General features: G+C 38.4%; 1 protein-coding gene across 3 annotated transcripts in view; it reads right to left on the reverse strand.

Annotated features, from left to right (window-relative positions):
* Nucleotides 1–16,563: 16,563 nt before the first annotated feature.
* Nucleotides 16,564–26,638, reverse strand: part of zgc:162200 (uncharacterized protein LOC558638 homolog) — a 96,121-nt gene continuing 86,046 nt past the window's right edge. For all 3 annotated transcript variants that reach the window (XM_028813252.2, XM_028813248.2, XM_028813249.2), the window contains exons 9-10: nt 24,852–25,125; nt 16,564–18,404 (exon numbers count right to left, since the gene is read on the reverse strand). In XM_028813252.2, the coding sequence (XP_028669085.1) occupies nt 18,399–18,404; nt 24,852–25,125 (280 nt within the window). In that variant the 3' untranslated portion in view covers nt 16,564–18,398. The remainder of the gene's footprint in view (nt 18,405–24,851; nt 25,126–26,638) is intronic.

Raw genomic sequence — 26,638 nt, forward strand, 5'->3', positions numbered from 1 at the left:
GCACAAGGCAGGAACCAATCCTGGGCATCGTGCCAAGCCACCCCAGGACACACGCAAACACACACACACACCAATCACACACTAGGGCCAATTTAGAATCGCCAATCCACCTAACCTGCATGTCTTTGGACTGTGGGAGGAAACCGGAGCGCCCAGCGCAGACACGGGGAGAACATGCAAACTCCACGCAGGGAGGACCCGGGAAGCGAACTCGGGTCTCCTAACTGCGAAGCAGCAGCGCTACCACTGTGCCACCGTGCCGCCCACACATCTTCATTTAACTACTAAATGACAAGAGGACTTGCGTGTAAATAGAACATGTCTGCGCTTTCAGACAGGAACTGAACACTTTCCTTCTTGTGTCAATGACATGAATTTCGCTGGAAGCAAAACGCAAATTTGTTTTGGTCCATATGCAGGACGCTGCTCCCCTTCCCATACCCTGTTGTTACCTAGCAACCACCCTTTACCATGTCTTGATTCCTGCAGAAGAGGGTTGAAAATATAAACTCTCCAAGTGCTGTCCAGCTTCAAGTTTCTCTTCTGTCTCTTCAGGAGTGCGATCACTAAGATTTTCATCATAAACTGTCAAAGTGGAGATCGTATCACCAGAAAAGGTCTGGCATCTCAGTCTGTGAGTCTTATTTTATAACTAGAGAACTTTATTTAATGATAAATAACAGGCAAAAGCATGCTCCCAGATAAAATGAAACAACTTTGTTTTTGTGTCAATGATATGAATTTGCTGAAAGTAGTAGAGAATTGGCAGACCTGACCCAGGTGTCCTTTATGGAAATGCTATGTGCCACTAAGGTGACGCAGGTGGAAATTTCAGACTAGACAGGTAGGGTCACAGTCAGATGTAGGTGCAAGGTAAAGGGTGCACACTGTCTGGGGGGCATCAACCTAAGAATTGAAAGTTTCCAGACCTTGTGGGGATGGACAATGACTCGGAAAACTCTGAAGTGATAGGCAGGTATGAAAAGCCCCAACAGAATTCTTCAAAACCAGTCCCCAGAAAGAGAGACATTGTAATAGTGGGGGTCTCAATCATTAGGGGATTGAGATATTGGTTTGATCTGGAGACAGAGAAAAAAGAGGGAAGTCTGGTCCACGCTGCAGCCATACCACATGCATTTCCAAACATCAGAACAGGTCAGGCACCTGAAGCCAAACATGTTTGGGCCTGGCCAGTACTTGGATGGGAGACCATTTAGGAAAAACCTTGGGTTGCTACTGGAAGAGGTGTTAGTGAAGCAGGCAGGAGGCACTTACCTTGTGTTCTGTGAGTGGATCCTAATGCCACAGTGCAATGATGGGGACACTGCAGTAAAAATGGCTCCATCCTTTGGATAAGATGTCCTGATAGTCATAAAGGATTCCTGGTAAGGAGTAAGGTGAATCATGATGTCCAGGCTAAACTGCCCTCCATAGCCTAGTTATTCTGGCCCCCTAATCATCCCCTGTCTCTAATTGGTTATGTCTCTCCCATTTCACCACCTAACTATTAATGTATGGTGAGCATACTGGTGCAAAAATGGCTGCCATCGCATCATGCAGGTGGAATGCTGCACATGAGTGGTGGTTGATGTGGCACCCGACTCATTCAAGTGCCTTGAGTAGTAAGAAAAGCACTATATAAATGAAATATATTATTATTATTATTATTATCTGAATATATATATATATATATATATATCCATCCATTGTCCAACCCGCTGAATCCGAACACAGGGTCACGGGGGTCTGCTGGAGCCAATCCCAGCCAACACAGGGCACAAGGCAGGAAACAATCCTGGGCAGGGTGCCAACCCACCGCAGGACACACACAAACACACCCACACACCAAGCACACACTAGGGACAATTTAGAATCGCCAATCCACCTAACCTGCATGTCTTTGGACTGTGGGAGGAAACCGGAGCGCCCGGAGGAAACCCACGCAGACACGGGGAGAACATGCAAACTCCACGCAGGGAGGACCCGGGAAGTGAACCCGGGTCCCCAGGTCTCCCAACTGCGAGGCAGCAGCGCTACCCACTGCGCCACCGTGCTATATATATATATATATATATATATATATATATATATATATATATATATATATATATATATATATATATATATATATATATATATATATATATATATATATATATATATATATATATATATATATATATATATATATATAAAATCCAACGATTTAGATCGAGTTTTTTTGTATAATTTGCTTGGACATTCTGGTTGATTTTGTGACTTCTCTCATTGTGCTATTTATCACAGTTCGCACACAGCGAGTTGAGGGGAGTGGGACAGGCCCTTCCTCACTCACACGCCAGCCTCAGGGCATATCTTACCTCCGCTTAGCTAGCGAACAAGAGGACTACTTAATGGATTTAGATCATTTTTTTTTCTTTTTTTTAATTTGCTTGATCATTCTGGTTGATTTTGTGATTTCTCTCATCGGGCTAAGAATCATAGTTCTCTTGGAGGAGAGATATATTCACGCCAATCCAAGACAGAGACTGTGTGCTGAGGGGAAGGGAAAGCGTAATGTCAGGAGTGGGGAGCCGGGCTGGGCTTTTATATGTGGCACATTACATTAATTGATTATTTAATTACAACAGATCATGGACTAGAGAACTAATTTCACTCAGTTTTTATACTTCATCTGGTTCTGGTGTTACTTATAATTGGGCAACATTTCTAAAATGTTAATATCACACATTACTGAACGCTTGAAATTCTGTGGTGTCAAACACAATTTGTTTTTTACATTTTTTTGTGAAGCGAAACACCATGTTTCACTGGGAATTCAATTTAGAAAAACATAATTTATCTCCTGACTAGTGGCTGAGAAGTATAGGCTAGATACAGTCAGACTAATGTCCACTCAGAAGCAGGCTATTCATGATGGCGGTGGTTTGCCATATACATCATGCCCCTGATTGGGTGTGGAAATACTTACACGCTACAGCTGGAGTTTCCAGTGATGTCATTGCAACTTTAAATTGCAGAAGCAGATTTCGATTGTTGGTTACATACAGTATATGCAACTAAAAACCAAATGGAAGGATTGGCCTCCCTTAATAATAATAATAATAATAATATTTTATTTATATAGCGCCTTTCCCATGCATAAGGCACTTCACAGAGTTTAAGATAGAACGGCAGGGTATACAGTATATAGCATTGTACAAACCAGATAAATAAATAAAGAAGATTAAGACAGTAAATTTAGAGAAAAAAAGCCTAACAGACAACATAATTGATGGTCTAGCACACACACACAGGTTACATTAGCAACTTGACAGAGAGGTAAACTGAGAGAAGGGTAATAAAGTCAAGTAGAGCTAAAAGCCTTCCTGAACAGATGAGTTTTGAGTTGTTTTTTAAAAGAATTCATGGAGTCAGCTGACCTGATTAATTTTGGTAGGTCATTCCAGAGTCTGGGCGCTATACAGCTGAAGGCCCTGTCACCCATGGAGTGTAGATTAGTGAGGGGCACAACAAGATTGCCAGAATCAGAGGACCTTAGTGGGCGGGCAGACACATAGTGATGGAGAAGGTCACTGATGTAGTTTGGCGCGATGTTATTTAAGGCTTTGTAGGTTATTAGTAGGATTTTATATTCAATCCTGTAAGACACAGGGAGCCAGTGAAGACGGAGCAGGATGGGTGTGATGTTCTTGCTTCTGCTGGTTCCAGTAAGGACTCTTGCAGCAGAGTTTTGAATCAACTGGAGCTGTGATAGAAGATTAGAAGGGGCACCTGCCAGTAGGGAATTACAATAATCGATGCGGGATGTGATAAAAGCATGGACAAGTTTCTCAGTGTTAGAAAAGGAGAGGAAGGAGGTGAAAGTAAGAAAGTTTCTTAATGTGATTTATGTGGGTGGAATTAGAAAGGGATGAATATAAAATGACACCAAAGTTCTTTGCAGTAGAGGCAGGTCAGATGAGATCACCACCAAGATTGACTGGGAAGGAGCTCAATTTATTAAGTTGCACTTTAGTCCCAATTTGCAGAAGGTCAGTTTTGTTGCAATTTAATCTTAAAGAGTTCTGCTCCATCCAGGTATTAATTTCACTGAGGCAGGTTGTGAGCTGAGAAAGCTCTGATGAAGTTCCACTTTTAACATTGAAATAGAGTTGAGTATCGTCTGCATACAAATGATAACCCAGTCCATAGCTATGGATAATATGGCCAAGGGGAAGCATATAAATACAGAAAAGCAGAGGGCCGAGGACAGAGCCCTGAGGAACTCCTTGTGTGACTGGCGTTGAGCTGGATCTGCTGTTGCCAAGACTAACAAACTCTTGCCTACTCCCTTAGAGAAAGAGAGTCTGGTGCATAAAGGGTAAAACCTGCTGACGCTGTGGTTATATGAGGAGACTTCGACAATCACTTTGGAAATGAGAGAGATACCTGGAGGGTTGTGAGGGTGTAAGAAATGGTCTGCTTGCTTTGAATCAGAGCAGCGATGAATCATGGATTGTCTGGTTAAACACATGCTCGCTTTGTAAGTGCTTCCAGTTAAACCTTGGGTTAGGAGTCCATTACTGATTTTATAGTCATGTTAAGTGAGTCAAATCCCTATGTATTGGACACTTGGGTAAAGAGTGAAACTGAGACTGGTGTGCTGAAACGATGCTTGCGTGTTGAAGTGGAGGAAGTGCATTACTTTAGTGTGAGAGTTAATTAAAATGTAACTTTTTGCTCCTAAATCCCTTTTTTTTTGGTTGCTACTATAGGTATTTTCCCTTGGGAAGGTTTTTTTGCTTTTTTTTCCCCCCACCTGCACAGAAACCAAATGTAACTGAGCGTTTGGAAAAAGTACTTGTGTTCAAACCGGTAGCGTTTGTGATGTGCAGCACGGGGCGGAGGACAGAGAAATAGGATGCAGAAGCCAGCAGGTCAGCGAGGAAATAACCGGCATTGTAGCATTGAATAGTTAAGAGTAACTGCGATTCTTTAGTGGGAAAACAGTAAGGTATATAAAGAACAATTGGGTAGAGCAGTACATAAAGCGATAGTGCTGGTACAGCACGAGGGTGTAAGCGTTCATTTGTAAGGAATAAAGCAATTACTTTAAGTACAGTGTAGGCTTAGGACTTGAAAGTAAAAAAGTAAAAAAGAGAGAATCTCCACAGCAGATAAAATTCATTCTAGCGAGGGGAGCAGAGCAGAGCAAGCAGTGATAGACACCAGTAAATGAATAAGCAAATAATCAATGCCACAGCGGTGGATAGTATTCAGTTTACTTATTGGAAGGAATTAGGGTGTAAAAAGTTTTACTTGATAAAACAGTTCTTATCACTCATATCAGGAAAATTAGCTCTAGTAAGAGGGTGACAGCGTAAGTTTTGAGCACAAATGGTGTAGGCAGAGGCACAGAGCTTGAAAGTAAGGAAGCAATAAGGAGATTATGGGGCCAGAAGGTGTTAAATAACTGCGCCAGTTGTTTAATTTGATATTAATCTCTTAATTTTAACAACGCAAGAGAGTGAGCAGTTAAGTAATCCAAATCCAAATTTTAAAAATGAAGCCAGTACAATGCAAGTCCTGTTTGGTGTTGAACATTTTGAAGGGTGACTTGGGCGAGTCAGGCCTCCTTGAAGGCTACATTCTGCAGGAGATGCGAGCTCATCCAGTAACTCAAGCGCTGGGTCGCTGAACTTGATGATTGTGGTTGCTGGCCTGCAGAATAGTAGAGAATTAGCAGACCTGGCCCAGGTGTCCTTTATGAAGACGGTGTGTACCCCCTCTAAGGTGGTGCAGGAGGAGGCTCCAGACCAGACAGGTAGAGATAGGTGGGTCACCGTCAGACATAATCACAAGGGAAAGGGACGCTGTCTTGGGGGGTCAGTCTGTCTTTAGGACCTTGTGGAGCTGGTCGGTGACTCGGAAAACTCTGAGGTGATCGGTATAGTGGATATAAAAGTTTTCACACCCCGCATTTTGTGTAATAAAAAAAAAAATGAAACCAAGATAAATCCTGCCAGAACCTATTCCATCTTTTTTTGCAAAATTGTAGTCTATACAAAGAAGTGAACTATTCAGTGAAAAAAAAGGAAAAAATATATACAAAAACCTGTAACTTTGCAATAAAGCTGGAATAAGTTCTGGCAGGATTTATCTTGGTTTCATTTTTTTTATTATACAAAATCTGCGATTTTGGCAGGGGGTTTTAGACCTTTTATATCCACTGTAGGTATGAAAAGCCCCAAAGGAATTCTTCAAAACCAGTCTCCAGGAACAGAGAGGTTGTGATAGTGGGGGACTCGGTCATTAGGGGACTGAGATGTAGGTTTGCTTTAGAGACTTCAGAGAAAAAGAGGGAGATCCTGTCCACCCTGCCCAACTATCTGCATGAGTGAGTGTCTTATATGTGTGCTACATTAAACAATAATCGATTATTTAACTATTACAGAGCATTGCCTAGACAATGATTTTCACTCAGTTTTTTATACTTCATCTGGTTCCGGTGTTAACAGTAATTGGGCAACACTTCTAAAATTTCAATATAACGCATTTCTGAAGAAATTCTGCTAATGACTTCCTTAAAAGGCCTAATTCAGAAGCAGCGTTACAGAATTCATAATGCTCCCTGTCATCTACAAACGTGCACGTTGGGTTTTGTAGATTTCCCTCCTCCTCCTTTTTTAATATTATTAGTGTTAAGTTTTGGTCCAAATAGGATGCATTGACCAGGCAACTTCCCAGCATGCACCACCCATCTTTCTTCTAGTTATTACTCTTCTCAGCAGAGCACCAAAACACATTATTAAATTTCTCAGAACTGAATCAATTAGTTTAGTTATAAAGAAAAAGGAAATGTTATCGCCAAGGTGACAGCTGAAAGTGTACGTCACACTGTACAGGCTGCACATTGGCGGTGACTGAAGTGGCTCCCCTACTGTCTATGCGTCCAGAAAGTGCTATAGAAATGCAACCATCTTTTTATCTACAGCTCTTCCAAACTGGGGTCCAGTTTAATATTGCTGGTGTTTGTTTGTTTTTTTTAATTACTTGTGAGGTAAAGGGAGCAGGAAGCCATTTCTTATACATTGAGCCACCAGAGGGTGCACCTGAAACCCAAACACCAGATACAACTCAACCAGACACAATTTCAGATAAAATAAAAGATAGTTTAATATGTAATAATGTCTGCACAGGCTTCAATCAGTCCAGTCCTGTAAATAACACACAATCATTCACATTCCATCTTCTCCATCACCCCTCAATAATTGTCAACCGCTGCCTGTCGGTGTAGATGAGGTAGCGTCTTTTATGCCAGATGCAGGAGTACTTCTGGGTTTAAAGTACTGCACTTTGGAAGCGGTTCCGGGCCAGGCAGAAGACCCCCAAAGAAGGGATAGCGTTCCCCTGCAGCTCTACCTGGCAGTGCCGAAGTACCCCAACAGGGCTGCGTCTCTGGACTATGGCTCACAATATGCCCTGTTGGGTTATAAATACAGTAAGAGTTCCACCAGAGGGATGCTGCCATCCTGTGCACAGGGGGATTGGACGACCCCAGGAAGCAACACTCCCTGTCCTTCCAGTATAGCCTCCTGATCTGGAAAGGTACAAGAAACCAGCCAGCTGGGATGCCTGTCCATCCACTCTGACATTTACAATATATTATGGACAAGCTACAGTAGGACAGCATGTGCCAGTAGATGGAGCTCTGTGTACCTGGTCCAAAGTCACACTAGCCCTGGCCCACAAATTTCTACATGCTGGAGCTTAAACTTACCTTCCCACCATAAAGCCACTAAACCTGGAGATGGGAAGGTGACCATCAACTGGAAGGAAGAAGAAAGGTCTGAGGTGCTGAGAAAGACAAATGAGGTAAAGGAGTGTCGGTGGTTTACTGTCGTTGTGTACCTTTGGCACGCCACACGGTATTAAGGGGGTGAACCAGAACAGGCAGAACATTTTTGAGCTGTCAGGTTTTTTTTTTTTATTGTTCCTCATTTTCTTGTTTATTAATTACCTTGCCTAATGGTTTTATTATAAATCCCTCCTTTTTTGATCATTTATGCTTTCATTGATACTTATTTTGGGTTAGAGGAATTTGAAGAGTGTCCCACTTAATTGTCACACCTTCTGCATAATATAATTTAGGGTCAGTGGGACTGTGAGGTTTCACAGCAGCTAATTGGGAATAAACCCCTGATGGGATGCCTTATAAACGGATGATTATGAGTTGCCAATTAACATTTACATTTATTTGCTTGGTAGATGGTTTTATCCAAATCTACAACAAATCTTTTCATTCTCGCAGATAGGCCTCTTCATTGGGAAGAAACACTACTTTTCCCTGATGGCAACACGAATTAGACGATCTACAAGCCTCCAGCTTAAAGTTTAAATCCAAACACTTAATTATTCAATCTCTTTTCGCTGTTCCGTTATTTCACCGAGTAATAATTTCCATTTGTTTGCGCTACCGTGATCTTTACTATCATTTTTTTGAGACTTTCGAATTTTAGTACTTTCATTATCTCTAACCTGCTCTGCATGTGTATTGCACCAACGTTTTTGAATTCTTTATGATGTTCTACTTTGTCATCTACTCTTTGTCTTTTATTTCCAGCCCCGGGCATGGTTAAATCTCTTGGCACAAAGTCTTGTCTCACGGGACTTGAAAGTATCTCTCTGAAAAAGTGTTGTCTCATCTCAGGATTTTTTTATATAATAGAGAGACATGGGGAGACCGTGTAAATTCACGTTGCTTCATACACCTGAAACTAAGCATGTTTGGGCCTGGCCAGTACTTGGAGGGGAGATCATCTAGGAAAAGCTTGGGTTGCTACTGGAAGAGGTGTTGGTGAGGCCAGCAGGTGGTGCTTACCCTGTGCTCTGTGAGCGGATCCCAATGCCCCAGTGCAGTGAATGGAACACTATGCTATAAAACTGGCACTGTCCTTCAAATGAGATGAAAAACTGATGCCCTGACTCTCTGTGGTCATAAAAGATCCCTTCGTAAAGAGCAGGGTGTATCCCGATGTCCACTGCCTAGTCATTCTGGTTCCCTAATCATCTCCTGTCTTGAACTATCGCTGTCTCTCACCACTTCAACACCTGTGTGGTGAGTGTACTGGTGGAAAAATGGCTGCCATCCCACCACCTAGGTTGATACTACACATTAATGGTGGTTGAAGTGGCTCCCCACTCACTGAAGTGCTTTGAGTAGTGAAAAAAACGGCATATAAATGTTTATTATTATTGTTTCAATTTCTTATTCAGCGGATAATTCCTGACATGTCTGTTGAACACTGCGGTTTAACGACTCTACAAAAATGAAATAACACGTTTGTGTAAATTCTCTGGAATATATTAGCAGGTTGACTATTTTGACTCCTCAAGTTCTGCTTCCAGGCCCTCCTTCTTCCATTATCTTGTGAGTCAAAGTCAGCATGAGATGCCAGCCTAGAGTTGTCGAGGCACTCACACCCGCTCCCTTCAGTGTCTGGAATTTGAACTTTTTTCTTGTTTAGTACCTGCTCTCCAATTTTAATACATGCAGCTTTTGCTTTTTTTTCTTGTGTTTATTATTTTTAATACAATTAAAATAACATCATGCCATAACCAGCAGCTTTGTACTTCTTTCTGTTTCATGGGCACCATTTTGTGTGCAGCAACAGTGCCTGCTGCCTGGCATATGACTTGTGCTGCTTTCATGACATCACCACTATGTGGCTATTTAAGATGGGATCACAGCGTTATAATAGCATTATATGGAAGCAATGCATTATGATTCGTGATCAAGAAGAAGAAGAAAATGTGGCATGTTATCATTAGTATTAAAAATATTATACAGGGTGATTTTGTTACAAAAAGACTTTATTTTTTCTTTCTTCTGAACTCAGCTTGTTCCTGGTATTCTGACCTGACCTAATCTTTTTGGTCTGGTGTTTTTTTTTTTTGTTTGTCTTTTTATTTTCTTCAAACTTTGCACCTTTTTCTCTTTCTTTATAAATCACCACAATTGGTTACAATTAACCTAAAATGCAATTTTTTAGGATGAAGTGGGGAGACTTGGAAACAACCAACATAGGCATGACAAGAACAAGTTGTAATATTCAGTTCACCAAATTCAGGAAATATTCATGTTCATGGCGGCCTTTGAGACCAGCTTTGCAAATAGTAGAATCTTAATCCAGATCACATTTTATGTACCATGTTAACGTGCAAGAAAAATGGCACTGGTTATGAATGAGGCTTTTTTTTTTTTTTTTAAAACAGCAGCAAGTTATTTGAAAGGCAGCACGGTGGCGCAGTGGGTAGCACCGCTGCCTCGCAGTTATGAGACCTGGGTTCGCTTCCCGGGTCCTCCCTGTGTGGTTTGAATGTTCTCCCCCTGTCTATGTGGGTTTCTTCCGGGTGCTCCGATTTCTGCCCACAGTCCAAAGCCATGCAGGTTAGGTGCATTGGCAAACCTAAATTGTCCCTAGTGTGTGCTTGGTGTGTGTGTGCCCTTCAGTGGGATGGCGCCCTGCCCGAGGTTTGTTTCCTGCCTTGCACCCTGAGTTAGCTGTGATTGGCTTCAGCAGATTTCAGAATTTCAGCAGACCCCCGTGGTTAGGATATATAGCGGGTTGGATAATGGATGGATGGAGTTCACCAGGAATTCCTTAATATGTCAACAGTCACAAGACACGTTAAAAATAGATTCTGTAAATAACTTTATTATGTGTATTTTATATATATATATATATACACTGTATATAGATAGATAGTAATACGAAAGAATTGAATTTGATATCAGACAGTTGGAAAAAGGCGATTTTTATACAGAAAAAATGGTGGTCAGAAATGATGTGGCAGAAAATGACGTCAAAGATGTTGGACAGAAGTGACGTCATTGGGAAGTGATGTCATCAATGGGAAGCGGAAGTGATGTTGGGCGGCCATTTTGTGAATCCGGAAGAATTGCAGGCGAGTTATTTTTCTCCTTTGGGTCTGATGATAAAGAGAGAGAGATGTTAGTGGCGAGAGTATGCAGGCAGTTCCTGGAGGATGAAGAAATTGATACCATTGACTGGCCCCCATGCTCGCCTGACCTAAATCCAATAGAACACCTCTGGGACATTATGTTTCGGTCCATCAGACACCACGAGGTTGAACCTCACTGTCCAGGAGCTCAGTGATGCCCTGGTCCAGATCAGGGAGGAAATCCCCCAGGACACCATCCATCATCTCATTAGGAGCATGCCCACCCCGACGTTGTCAGTCATGTATACAAGCACGTGAGGGCCATACAAACTACCGAGTACGATTTGGAGTTGCTGCAATGAAATTTCGGCAAAATGGACTAGCCTGCCGCATCATTTTTTCACTTTGATTTTTGGGGTGTCTTTGAATTCAGCCCTCTGTAGGTTGATAATTTTCATTTCCATCAAACAATGTGGCATCCTTTCATTCCTATATATACATACACACACACACACATGAAGTGTGTATAATTACAGCAACAAAGACACAGTTGCGATAATGTGTGAGAAATTGTTATCAGCTGTAAATGGTTATAGTAATTTACAAGGGCTACTGCAAATGAGGATTTTGGGCACTGGTGAAGATATTGGATAACACGTTATAATTCCTATTGGGAGTAACGCTTGTTTCTCGGGAAAGTCAGCAAAATTATAGACATCGGTCATTTCTGTTTGTATTCCAGCTCACATCTTCCCTGTTCTCTCCCAGCTTCACTGGTTACTGGTTCTGTCAAGGACTAAATTCAAGATTCTGCTTCTCACCTTCAAAGCCCTTCATAACGTTGCCCCCCTCTACCTCACTCAGCTCCTTACACTCCTTGTTGCTCTCTCAGGTCCTTCAGCAGTAATCTCCTTACTGTCCCACGCACCAGACTCTCCACCCTGGGAGGCAGGTCCTTCAGTGCTATAGCCCCTTAACTCTGGAACTCTCTTCTTCAGTCTCTCCGAGATTGCTCCTGTTTCTCCACCTTTAAATCTCAACTCAAAACTTTCCTCTTCTACGAACTCTTGTCTTCTGTGTAATTTTTTTCCCCTCTATGTAAAGCAACCTTGGGTTTGTGAAAGGCGCTCTATAAATGCAACTTATTATTATTATTAGGCAGTCTACGTACAATGTACTGTATAGGCCTGTGTCTTTTTGATGCAGGCAGTGTAGCTGAAATGATTCAGGCTTTGGACTTCCACTGGGGTTGTTTTTGTAACTGTGCCTCTCCCTTAACCTGCCAGTACTCCAAACGCACTAATACATAATCAGCTGTACTGTGCTTGTTAAATATCTTTGGATAAAAGCTTTTCAGTAACACAGCGATCTGTTTAATACAGTAAAGTAGGAATGTGGTATCTGAATTTTAATGTGCACCTTATCGTGGCATTTTATTTGAAAAGCAAATACATTACTATTGCCAGATAAGCAACCCCGTACCCCTTTGGCAAGAATCTTCAGGTATGTGCCCAACTGCTTTCACTTTAGAATAATGCAGTGTTAAAATTGAGGAAAGTCTCTTCTCTAATAATATGTTATACAGTAGAAATGATGTATTATGATTGGCAACAAAATGTTAAGTATGCCAACTTTAATCTAAATATGAAATAATACAAATATGCTCTGGGACATTTCAGGTAAGGAACCAGTTTTAAGGTATGGCAGTTATACTCAGTAATCGATGGCACCGTACAGTACGACATGCTGCATGTTGATTTGCACTTGCAAGCAAGAATTTCACAATACACTGTACAGGTGCCTAGAATAACCCTATAAACCAAGCCACTGTGAGCGTGTGTGCTGTAGGATGGACGGGTATTCCCTCCAAGAGTGGCTCTTCCCTCACATCCCATACAATTTTCAGCAAGAAATGGCTTTAAAATACTAATTTGCATCAGAATATAATTCACTGAACTGCACTCTTTACTATTATATGCTTGTTCAGAACCTCCCTTTGAGATTGTGAATATAGATTGATGTTCATTATATCAATGTATCTGTAATTTAGAAGAGCAAATAATTAACAGTCATTCACATGTATTTATAGCACAAGCCAATGATTTATAAAAAGCAAACTCAAATATAAATACAAGATAAAAATTAATGCTCTCCCTTCATTCCCTTCTTTAAAAATGATGACAATAAAAAACAACAGGGGGCATCTCCCTACACATCAAGCCCAAAGTAAAAGCTACGTGGAGGAGACAGAGAGCTGAATGGAGACCAGCAGACCAGTGCAGTCCATGGATATCCACTGCTCATTGTTGGATTTGTGGGATGTTTTGCACACTTGATTTCAATAATCAAGGTCAAGGAGATTGGCGCTGGATTACCGATCACGTCCTGGCCACCACTGTTCCATCCATTCAAATTTTGTAACCTAAACCAGCAGAGCAGTGAATGGGGAGCTGGCCCACTGCAAGGTACTTTCTCAGTAGTGCAGTGACGCACAACACGCACCTTTTTAGGATTTGGGAGAAAAGTCTCCTTTAGAAAACGACGTGAAGGATGGAAACACTTTTAGACACTGACACACTGTTGTAGAAGCGTCATAATGCAAGTGCCAAGACATCACATGTTTAACCCTGCAAGCGGATTTTACATTTTAAAGTAATTAGTTATGTTAATGGCCTATTTTATAAAATATCATTATTTGTTAAAAAGTTTATTCAAATGCCACATTTCCTAATTTTTAGTATCCAAAATAAAGATTACTCAAGTTCACACATTTGTTTGTGAATACTTGGGCATTTATGCAGTACACTGAACAGTACTGTCAAAATGAAATTTAGATCCAAAGTAGGCTTCTGGGAATGAAACCGTTAAGACTCGGCAAATTGTAAAAAATTCAGGATCAGCCCAAAGCAACTGGAACTCTCGCTCCATCTTGTGGCCATATGATGGTAAGACAAGTCGACCTAAGTTGAAGGGCTTGTTCCAACGTCTACTGTGTCAAATAATTCAGAATCCATCTTTATGTGCACTAAACTCACTTAGTCATTTACAGTATAACATAAGACCATATATTCTGTTTCTATGCTAGTAATCGGGTGGCACGGTGGCGGAGTGGTTAGTGCTGCTGCCTCGCAGTTAGGAGACCCGGGTTCGCTTTCCAGGTCCTCCATGCGTGGAGTTTGCATGTTCTCTCCGTGTCTGCGTGGGTTTCCTCCGGGCGCTCCGGTTTCCTCCCACAGTCCAAAGACATGCAGGTTAGGTGATTGGCGATTCTACATTGGCCCTAGTGTGTGCTTGGTGTGTGCGTGTGCCTGGGGTTTGTTTCCTGCCTTGTGCCCTGTGTTGGCTGGGATTGGCTCCAGCAGACCCTGTAGTTAGGATATAGCAGCTTGGATGATGGATGGATTGATGTAGGCTAGTAATCAGTTAAGCTTAACACTACTGTTACGTGTGTTAAAATGAATATAATCACGAAACTCACAACTCCTTAAAATGTCTTTTGACTACAAAACAGCTTTGGACTTGAACAATCAATCATTGGGAGGACCTTTATCTGCCATTTGATATTGAAAAACCACATTAGTTAGTTAAAACAGATTTAGTTTTAAATATTATTGTCACTTACTTTTTGCGACAACGTTGTTGTAGATCCTCATCAAAAGGCAGGCCACCTCTGTGTTTGGTAACACAGCTTGTTGCACTGTGATGTCACCTAAGACTCTTCTTACAATCTGAATGTGTACACAGAAGTAAATTCATGGAACATTTTTAACAGTGACTGAGGTTTATTAGTTTAATCAACACTGTTATGGTATAAGATATTCACTGTTATAAGAATGAAACAATGACATACAGTTTTGGGTTTGCTTTTTGACTTCAATTTCTTTAAATACAGTTTGTAAACATTACTGTGCATTTATTAAAAAAGTTTACAGGAGAAATAATTTATGAACTGCACAAATAATGCAGTATAAGAACAATTATCTTCCTATACCAAGTCCATCAGTTTCATGAGAAAAAATATACATTTGAAAATGATTTACAACAGCAGCTGCAATGTTTCTATAAGAGGAGGCCCTCTACTAGTTTTACATATGCATTTAACACTCCTAAAAGGTCTTCATTCTTGGGACTGACCTACCACTTTCTGTAGAAATATTAATAATAACCTTAACGAAACATGCACAATAAAAATGCATTTAATATTTTGCATAACAGTACTCAGTCTTCTAATATTACAGCAGTTACAAGACCACTGAGTTATCTACAGTATAATTCCAGCTGTAGTAAATCTGCTATACGACACAACTCATTAATCATTTACAACAATAAACGCATACTTCCTTCACTTCATTCTAAATATAATACTGTTTTGTCAGAAAGACAATGAATTCAATAAAATATACTTGATAAAAAAGGAAGGCATTGGTATCAACAATAAATAAAGATGATACTTTGAAAAAAAAAAAAAAAAAAAGTTTTCTAATCATGGAACTGAATGCTACAACAACTTAAATACGGCACAGTATAATTATATACAGAAAAAAGCATACATAAATGGAGAAATTCTTACTAGTGTCTCTGTTTTAGTCTAATTAATACAATACAGACACTAAAAATGTTCATAAAAATATGTATATATATATAAACCTATTTACATGTACTTTTTCTGAACACAGAGGTGCAGTACATTCAGCAAAAATAAGGCACTTAATGAAAGTCATGGGTTAAAATTCAGTTGACTGAAATAGAAGTTATAATCATGAACTACATTTCATCAAATTTTGAGAAACTGTCATACAACTAAGTGCGCAAAATCAGAACATTTCATTTGGATGTCACAACGTGCCCTCCAATGGAGAGTTCTGGAAAATGTACATTTAAAAATTAAAAAAAAACAAAACAAAACAAACTGCAACACTTCTTATTTATTTAACAGGACTGTCAATCTTAGCTCGGATTCTTATGAGGTAAGTTTGGTATTCTTGAAGTCAGTTTTTTTGGAACACATTAATTTAACGGTGTTCTTAAGTGAATTGTTATAAAAAAAAAAAACAAAACACTGTGCTTGTTCTTGCAGCTCAAAATGCAATCTGTGAGGAACTGGTCCAAATATGAAAACCTTAAAACTTACTGAATACATCCATTTTGAAGCAGCAAAGGTTTCGATTCAAGACAACATGCCATTTCCTTTTCTAAGGTATGTTAAACAACAGAATAAAAAAAAATCATCATAGATTTGTGACTTTATGGTTTTGTCTGTTCAGAGTGACTGTTGTGAGTGCACTTTTCCATAAATATGGAAGTAAAACAGAATGAAACCACACACTTTTGAAGCTGTTCTACTTCTTCACAGTTGGACATATTATAGGTATAAAATGACAGCTTGCGTGTACTAAGAAAAGCGCTATATAAATGTAATGAATTATTATTATTATAAATTCTTTGAAAAGTCTTACCCTACAAGCTGATATCACTCTCAGAAGAACAATGGTAACTGCAGCATTTACAAAACAATCCACAGGAAACAGTGCCCTGGGGTGAAATGTTGCCATGTAAGGAGACAGGCAATGAGGTACAGGGCACAGCTGGCCATCTTTTAAAATGGTAGAATCGCACTTTTTATTTTTTAATTCCTCCAAAAAGAACCATAGATATGCAATTGTACAGTATGTTTGCAATCTCAGGATACAGATCAATACTTGAGAACATTCTTAACTTGAAAATGGACACATGTTGGTAAGTTTCTCATCTGGACCAGTGCCTCGAACACGGCATTTTAAACCACAAAAACAAGCACCGTGATTTTTTAAAAAATTGATTTAAAAAAAATGCTTCACTTAAGATCAGTTTCCCCATGGCAGATTAATGATTGTGAAAAATATCTTTAATTTAAAAAATACCACACTTACTCTTTAAGCTTTGAATATGTGCTCATATTTAGGACATTTCTTTTTTTTGGAAAAAAAAAACAGTACACATCAGTCTGTATTCTTTCACTGATCAAATAAGCAATGCTTTTTTAACTATTGTTCAGAATTATTAATATAACAATAGACATAAAAAGAACATAATTTCGGTCATAATATTCCTAAGGTATGTTGTTAATTCCTCCAGAAATCACATGTAGTATGTGTCTTAACTGTAGACATAAAAAGCTCGACTAGATCAACCAGGATTTTTTTGTAAATTACATTTTACTATGTTACAAAAATAATAAAAGCAACAAAAACACTACCATTTAAAAACACCTGTGCTGCAGTCGCTACTTTTACCAGCTGCTAGAGTTGTACTTTGTACATCGGCCTGCACAAGAACATGTAACAACAAAACAATTATGCTTTTTTACCCAAAGCAAACCCTGTTTACGATATCCTAACACAACCACTCCATAACTCAACATCCTACTGTAGTTTCTTGGTGTATCCTGGTGGCACAAGGTTGCTTTCATTAGAGAGCTAAATGTGGTAAATCCAGAACCTATATAAGGCAACTTAAAAATACGAAAAGTAAATAATGAACTTCAGACTTTTTCATGAAAATGGATTAGAATTACTAATTTGAAAATTATTTAGAAAATTGTCTATCCCAGCATTACAGCAGTGACATATTACTGGCTTTTGTGAAAATCACATCTGTAAATCTCCTGCTCATTATACATTAAATTAAAGTTGGCTAATCCACTCATTACCCAAAAATATGCTCTAGTATACCTGAATGGAAGGTGCCGTTAATCCAGTTATTGTAGATTTAACCAGAGAGAATCAGACTCCTCTTGGCTATTGCATTCAGAGACTCGGCTGAATTTTTCTCTTAGTTAAAATTTACCCACACTTGATATACAACAAAGTGGTATTAATTTAGGAAACAAAAGTCTGAATTCAGATGTGATTCAGTACTTTTAATATAAATCAATTCAGGATTTTTCTTTAGGCCTTTACTGGTGGTTTGGATAGTGTAGCTGGTTTTGCATTGGTAATATCCATAAGATCATCCAAGTAAAAAAAAATTCTTTGCATTATTCAAGCTGTAAACTACGAATCAAATTATTAATTAGACTGCCTCTTTATTCAAATCTTTACACTTATTAAATAGGCTTCAAAAACAAAACTAGATAGCCCTTAAATCAAAGTGAGACTTTTTTTTTTTTAAACAAGAAAAACCTGAAACACGTCGTCTCATAAGGCTCAAAGAAGATTAAAAACTTCACTTTAAACATTATTAAACACATAGGCAGAAAAAAGCATAGTTGTTAATATGTAAGGTAAAAGAATGTAAAATAGTTCTATAAAACATGTAATAAACTGTAATTTCCAAGTTAGTGCAAAATCTTGTTTCCTGTTGTATCTTTCTTTTGTTTGTTCAGCATTTATAAAGTTGACAAGTATGGAAGTCTTGGTGAAGTAAATGATGAATGAGCTCACACTCCAGATGAAAGACAGCACACCAAAAGTTCATCTCTGGGAGAAAAAAAGTGAACAGGAAGATCATCAGTCTTTGCATTAAAACACATTAATATGATTATTTGTATGATTACTTTATAATTTAATGTTTCTCCAGCATAATGTAGCATCCTTAGCATTAAGTTTACCCCAGGAAAAACAAGCCAAAAATGATGAATTTTTTTAAACAAGAAAAATATTATTACATGTAACAGAAACATTAAAATACCGAAGTGTCAAAATAAATACAATAGAAAAGGTATGCCTAGTGTCCACTGCTGCACATTTAGTACACATCCTTCGTATGACATGTTTTCATAGTCACCAATGCACAGCACAACCCATTGTTTAAATCGGAACAGTAGAAGCCTGTTTCTTTGCAAACTTTTCTTATTTTTCTTTTTCTTACATGATAGAGTAGAATGTGTAACTGCAGGCTACCTCAGCACAGGGCTTAGTGATTTCCACATTTCCCCTGACACTGATGTTGACAGTTGCTGCATTGTAAAGAGTACTTAGGGAGCTAACATCTTGCTTGTCCTTGCAATCGATTGCAACTATTTTGCTTTTTTTGTCACGCAGCTACTGTTGCAGCACGCTGAAGGTTCACATGGCCAAATTCGCAGGGCATATCACAGCGATTCTCTTGTACAGTGCCGTGTCATGTGTCAGTTTCACTTTCCCTGTCAGCGTCTGATGACCAATTCACATTGTCATCACTATCACTTGATTCAAGTAATGGTTCAGTTTCACTTTTATTCTACAACTGCCTTTAAGGCTTTTTGTTTGCCACTGTGTTTTTCATCCCACTCATGAATATTGATGAGTTATCTTAGTGTGGCAAAATGCACATACAGTACATTTTCATGACTTGTTTGCAGCATGAGGTTATGTCATACACTAGATGGCAGCAGAACACGGTCCCAACCATTATTTGGGCTTAAAACTGTAAAGAAGATCATTAAACGTCACCCCACGTCTAGCTTGTAGTTAAGTGTAATTGCAAAGGATTTCAAGTTCGAGTCATGCTCAGGGTTAATGCCAAGAAGGTTAAAACTTATTAACCTATTGAAAGGGGAACATTCAAATTCAGAATTAGAGAACTTTCAAATTCAGAATTAGAGACACAAACTAATTAAATAAGTTATTTTGATAAAAGAATATCTTCTAAATCAAGCAAAGCCCAAATACCTTCTCATATAAAGAAACCTGGCCTCTGATCCACCATTAACATTATTTACCGTTAAGAAAGAACTAGATATTTGGTCCATTTTCAGTTTTCACATACAAAACCTTAAGATGCAGCTGTTTTAACTGTTTAAATGACCATATTTCACTAAGAGAATAATGTTTAGATAATTTATAAGCTAATATTTGGATTTACGATTCAAAAGTGGTTTGGAATATATTTAGTCAAATTACCAAATAAATAACAGTAAAACACTTAGAAAAAAACTTTCAATTTATAAACAATACAGAATATACAGGATAAAAAAAAAGTCTGCTCTCCAGTGGCACCTTGTAACACTCACTCATATACCAGGAAACTAGTGATACTGCAATATTTACCATTCAGTTTAAGATGTTTGGATATAAGGCAATGAAAATTAATTTAGGTAGCTTTTGTTTCCAATCAATTCTAGTGTTGATTATACATTTTTTAGCTTTATAATAAAATACAGTATATAGTGGGCCCTCAAGATTCAAGAATGTTGAATTCCTGATACCCAACACACAAATGGTAAAGTGACATAAATGGAGTTTCAGTCATTGCATTTAGAGAAAACAAAAAAACACAAATAAATGCCAAAAGGCAGCTGCCTGAGTTCCTATACACTTATTATATCAATCGAGAGCACACTGAATATCAGTCTGACTTAATTTCAATTCTTCTGCAAAGAAAAAAATTGTAAAATCCAGGAATCATAATTTGTTAGACATCTAATCAAACAAATGAACTACAGTAATCCCTCCTCCATCACGGGGGTTGCGTTCCAGAGCCACCCGCGAAATAAGAAAATCCGCGAAGTAGAAACCATATGTTTATATGGTTATTTTTATATTGTCATGCTTGGGTCACAGATTTGCGCAGAAACACAGGAGGTTGTAGAGAGACAGGAACGTTATTCAAACACTGCAAACAAACATTTGTCTCTTTTTCAAAAGTTTAAACTGTGCTCCATGACAAGACAGAGATGACAGTTCCGTCTCACAATTAAAAGAATGCAAACATATCTTCCTCTTCAAAGGAGTGAAGCAAAAAAATCAATACGGCTATTTGGCTTTTAATTATTCGAAGCACCGCGGCACAAAGCTGTTGAAGGCGGCAGCTCACACCCCCTCCGTCAGGAGCAGAGAGAGAGAGAGAGAGAGAGAGAGATAGAGAGAGAGAGACAGAGAAAAATCAATACATGCCCTTGGAGCTTTTAAGTATGCGAAGCACCTTGCAGCATGTCGCTTCACGAAGCAGCTGCACACAGAAGGTAGCAACGTGAAGATAATCTTTCAGCATTTTTAGACGAGCGTCCGTATCGTCTAGGTGTGCGAACAGCCCCCCTGCTCACACCCCCTACGTCAGGATCAGAGAGAGTCAGCACAAGAGAGAGAGAAAGAAAAGTAAGTTGGGTAGCTTCTCAGCCATCAGCCAATAGCGTCCCTTGTATGAAATCAACTGGGCAAACCAACTGAGGAAGCATGTACCAGAAGTTAAAAGACCCATTGTCCACAGAAATCCGCGAACCAGCAAAAAATCCGCGATATATATTTAAATATGCTTACATATAAAATCTGCGATGGAGTGAAGCCGCGAAAGGCAAAGCGCGATATAGCGAGGGATCACTGTACTGTAAACAAAGCAAAATATGCTTCCACAAAATATTAGATAAAGGGAATGCACAATTAGACAATGAGGATACTGACTCTTTGAAATCTCTTTTCTCAAAAATGATCAGTTTGTTGTGCACTTCAATAAGATTGATTACAAGAACTTAATAAACAGTAAAGAAGTCTAACCCAATCTTTCTTGTTTTCACCTCGACATCAATAAATTAAAAATTTCACAAGTAATGTGTAGACTTGATATCTACTGTACATAAATCTTAAACCTAGTACACAAATATTACCCTTGAGATTTACATACATAAAAGGCTGTAATGATCAACTAATTGTAGTGAAAAACTTGGGAACACCTGATGGAGAATTTCAATTAATATGCATCATTGAATCGTTGGTAATCTTTTTTTTTTTTTTAATTAAATTTTTTACAATCTAACAAAAAAAAACACCTCCGCTTCCTCTGACCCATCAGCATTTGTAATGGGACTGGCCTTGGTGAACTATAAGTAACAAAAGCCAGAATACTACTTTGTTTCTCTCTTTCAGACTGTACAGCTCAATACTACCAGACACAGACACATAACATCATTCAAACAGAACAGGAAATAAAAACTGATAAATACTTAGATAGTACTAGAAGCTACGTTTTTGCTACTATCCCAGAGCTAAAGACATATGTCCCTGACACACGGAGGACTTAATATACTCATCCATTGGTTCCAGTCAAGTGACAGCTATAACAGACTTGCCTAACAATCGACTACATCCCATAGTTCTCCTGAGGTGTTCAGTTGTGGTGACTAAAGCTGTTAACATTTCTTGTTTTTAACTAATATTTAGTAGATATTTAAAATTTATATTAATTGAAAACTGGAATCTATGGTCTTAATTAAACATCAAGAAAATTCACAAAGTGAAGTATAATTCTTATAAGATGGCTGGGAAGACTCCCTGATACATGTAATCCAAAACACTGCCACTTCCATATTACAGGACAACAGTAAAATGAATGTCTGAAAAAAATGGTCTGATTGTGCAAATGGTTCTCATCTGATTGATTACTAACTGGTGGATTTTATGTTAAAACCTGAAGAAAATATATGAGCTGAACTACAATTTGATTTTCATAATTTAAAATACATTAAGAGAATGCTGATTCTCTGACAGGATAGTGTTATTCAGTGCTTCTGAAACCTTCAAGACAATATACTCTCAATGATTCTGCCTATACATTGCCATCACAAAGCGTATAACAACACAAACATCAAATTAATATATGTATTGTAAATAGTAAATGATGTAGCAGTAATAAACAAGACTGATTGCTTTTTGCATAAACTCAGTAAAATGGAAAGGCCTGCTTTCAGTGCAAATTTCACCGAAGATGGAACAATTCACAATAATTTTACTTTTGGAACGCACTCCAGTCTCATGATTTATTATTGTTTCATTTTTTAATCATAGATACAAATGCAAAAAGTACAGCTACAATAGGTAGGTATGAAAAGACAAAAACATCAATACCATTAATGTTTGTTTAAACAAGATGACATGCCTAAATATTCACAACTTATTTAAATTTGAATGTTTAATCCTGTACCCGATGAAAACTTCAGTTAGTTGCTACTGCTCTTGTCATTTAAGCAGCAGGGTAAAAAAGGGAAATCTCTAAATGACTGAAAATCAAGGTGTAACAGGTTCCTTTAAAAAATATGTTTTCAAGTTGCTGCATGGGTTCAATAATAATGTCATTTACTCGAACACTTACCAAAACTTTTTTTCTACAAAGTAGTACTGAGAAACACAACAATGAATTTACATTTTCCCAGATAGAATAGAGCGTCTTAGAGCTGCTGAAATTCTGGAGACTCCAGTACACTAAAACATGAACATTCTTGCCACTAATTTCATCAGTCAGTCCAAATTCCACATGCAAGATGAACAAGTTATAGACCATCAATGAAAAAAATGGCCTGATTCTCCTAAAAAAGGTCTAAAAATTTTTTTTTGCAGAATGATAACTAATAAACTTGAATGTCCAGAAATCTGAAGTACACTGCCCATATCCATCCATCCATTTTCTAACCCGCTGAATCCAAACACAGGGTCACGTGGGTCTGCTGGAGCCAATCCTAGCCAACACAGGGCGCAAGGCAGGAACCAATCCCGGGCAGGGTGCCAACCCACCGCAGGACACACACAAACACACCAAGCACACACTAGGGCCAATTTAGAATCGCCAAACCACCTCGTTGGACTGTGGGAGGAAACTGAAGCACCAGGAGTAAACCCACGCAGACATGGGGAGAACATGCAAACTCCACGCAGGGAGGACCCGGGAAGTGAACCCGGGTCTCCTAACTGTGAGGCAGCAGCACTACCACTGCGCCACCTTGCAACCCTCACTGCCTATATCTTTAAAATAAAAAAAAAACAAGTTTAAATTCAATATATGATATTGAATGAAATTGTTACTTAATCATTAAGTGCTGGTAGAGGCTCATTCCACATATTTTTGTGGTAAGAAACAGGTTGTGCAACTTTTCACATGACAGCTACACTTCTCTTTATATACTTCCCTGTCATTAACCTTTCCTAGCTAATGTTTACTATCACACAATACACCATATCACCTCCACTAGCTCAGAAGGTGATATTGATTTAACAGAAATGATTTATGCTAGTTATAGGAGTAAGCATTAGGGTGTAAAAAACAAAACTGGTTATACAGTAAGTATAGCTTTAAATAAATAATGAGATTAAAGTGAAAAGACTGAGCAAAATAACCCCTTCTGGCAGACTGTTTTCAACCTCGCTGTCATCACACAGCAATGCCTGAGAGAGGGAATAAATTAAACTTTTGGAGGCCCTCTCCCAGCACTTTTTTTGAAAGAAAAAAGTTATTGCAAATAGAATTATATCAGAAATAAACAAAACTCAAAGATGCATAGTTATTTTTGACTTTATACCCCCAATTCTAAAAAAAAAAAAAACTTCATATGTAAACACTGTTAGAAAGCACACAATAAAATGAACAAAGACTGCAGATAAGCCAAGTACAATAAGGACATAAATATGAGAGAACAAATCAGTGTGCTGTTTAAGAGTAGAGAAGAATGCTATTTAGTTGGAATGATTATGTCTAATAATGCAGTAGAGTTACACTGATAATGGAAGAACACATTATTTTTCAGATATTACTGAAACATATTGGTTTACTTCTATACTATAAAAAATATATTAGTATAGTTATAGTGAGTGCATTTCACATTGAGTTACACATTATTTAATTCATTCAATATTTCAGAAAATCTAACTAAGGAAAATTTACTTAATTGCACTTCTGTAGTTTTTGAAGTTGTGTTCAATAATTTTATTATTAGTTAAAGGTGCTCTTCTTTAATGTAATGTAATATACTATATGTTCTATCTATTAGAGCACCGGGGGATAACAATACTTGTATACTGAGAAAATTAAGTTACATCTGCAGATAACTTGATATGTTTTTTCCATAGTAGAAAGTATTAAGACAGACGGCCAGAAACATGGACTTTAATGTTATCTGCTGTTTCTAGCAGTTTAGCAAGGCTGGACATTTACATAACTTGTACACTTCAGACGCTTCTTACCGGACTAGCTCTGGGGCTGCGAGTGAAGCTCACAGGACTGCCTCTTGGGCTGCGAGGAGAACGACTGGTCTTGCTGCTGCTGCCTATAGGCTGAGTTCGACTTCTTCGGGTTCCATCTCCTGGGTGTGGGTTTTTTAAATCCTCTAGTCTTTGAGTCAATGCTAATTTTTGCTGTATGGCCATTCGCAGTAGAGAATTAAGAGTCTTTTTCTCATCTTCTGCAGCAGCTAGCTGTCTCTGAATCTCATCCAGTTGTGCAACATACTGATCACACCTACAGGGAAAAAGAAATGAGAAGTAAAGCAGCAGCAAATATGATTTCATGGACATATACCTATACATTCACACACATACCTACGTACTAGGGTACCAATATATCAGCTGATATTTGCCCCAGCACCCCCACCTATACATCGGTATTGGTGTAACCTCCACTGATATTCTGCCTATTATGATGTTGAAACTCTTCAAAGCAATGCATACTTATTAGATTATTATCTTAGAACAGACTGTGGCAGTTTGAAAACCCTCTCCTGTTGACTGATAGGCACAATAACAGTAATCAGAATTAAAAGATTTATCAATGTAGGTGCTAAAAAATTTCAAGGGCTTCAAAACACTAAACTCCTCTGGCATTCATCGGTTTCCAGGTCTGACAATAAGGCAAATTATTGCAGAAGATGTATAAAATTATTAGTCTACTTACTGTTACACTTAAGTTCATAACTTTCCTGTTAAAATGACGCAAACCTTTATTTTGTACATTCCTTTATTGACTTCACAGCCTGTGAAAATGGTTGCTGCACAGTTTATTTTGAGCATGTAGGAGATGGTCACTTGTTAACTAAGTTTGCCTTTGTTTCAAAAGTCAGATGTTTATTTTACAAAAAGAGAAGTTTAACTTTTAAATGTACATTTGTTTCTATATACAACAGAAATTGCTTGATGGCGCACTTGCTCTATAAGCATCTGGAGATGCACATCTGTTTTCACATGTGACCTACATTATCAACTTTAGGAAAAATGAAGGCTTTGTTTTCTAAGGTATATAGACGTATAGCCTCCATAAGTGGTAGAAATTGCTTGATGGAACAATTTCTTTGTTTGCCAATAAATGCATGTCAACCAGTGCTTGATGTCAATACAACAGGTTGTTTTCACATCAAAGTGATGAGCAGGTCTTTATCCTTTAAGGTAGCAGAAATCCTCAGCCTATCAGCTTTTAAAAGAGCCCCCATGGGTTTAAATCCTGCACCTAGTCATGAGCCATGTGAAGTCTACAAGTTCCTCTGTGTCTACGTAGATTCTTCTCCAGGTGCTCCATTGTTTCTCGCACATCGTCAAAGACACAAAGGTTAGTTTGAATAGATTCCAATTAAGTGTGAGAATGGATATGTGTGTGAGAGAGCCTTGTGACAGACTGGCATTCTGTACGGGGCTGTTTCCTGCCTTTCACTCATTGCTTTTGTATAGGCGCTGCCTCCCTGCAACCGTGAACTGAATCAAGAAGGCTGGACAATATATGAAAGTAGTTTATGTTTACCTACAATTAATTCCAAGTGAATTTATTCTGTCTTGGAAATACAATTCCACTTGTTTTCAAGAGGCAAGGTTACATTTTTTTTTTTCATCTTTCAACAATTGGAGTAAGAACTAACTTTATATGTTTTGCTACAATTCTTTATATTTATGTATGAGCCTTTTCTCTATTTTAATAATAAATATTGTTATTGCTTTATGTTTTTAAATATTAAAACTGTCAATGATTCAGAAAAGTTTACAAAAAA

Source organism: Erpetoichthys calabaricus, chromosome 11, assembly GCF_900747795.2.
Source record: "Erpetoichthys calabaricus chromosome 11, fErpCal1.3, whole genome shotgun sequence".
Classification (NCBI taxonomy): Eukaryota; Metazoa; Chordata; class Cladistia; order Polypteriformes; family Polypteridae; genus Erpetoichthys; species Erpetoichthys calabaricus.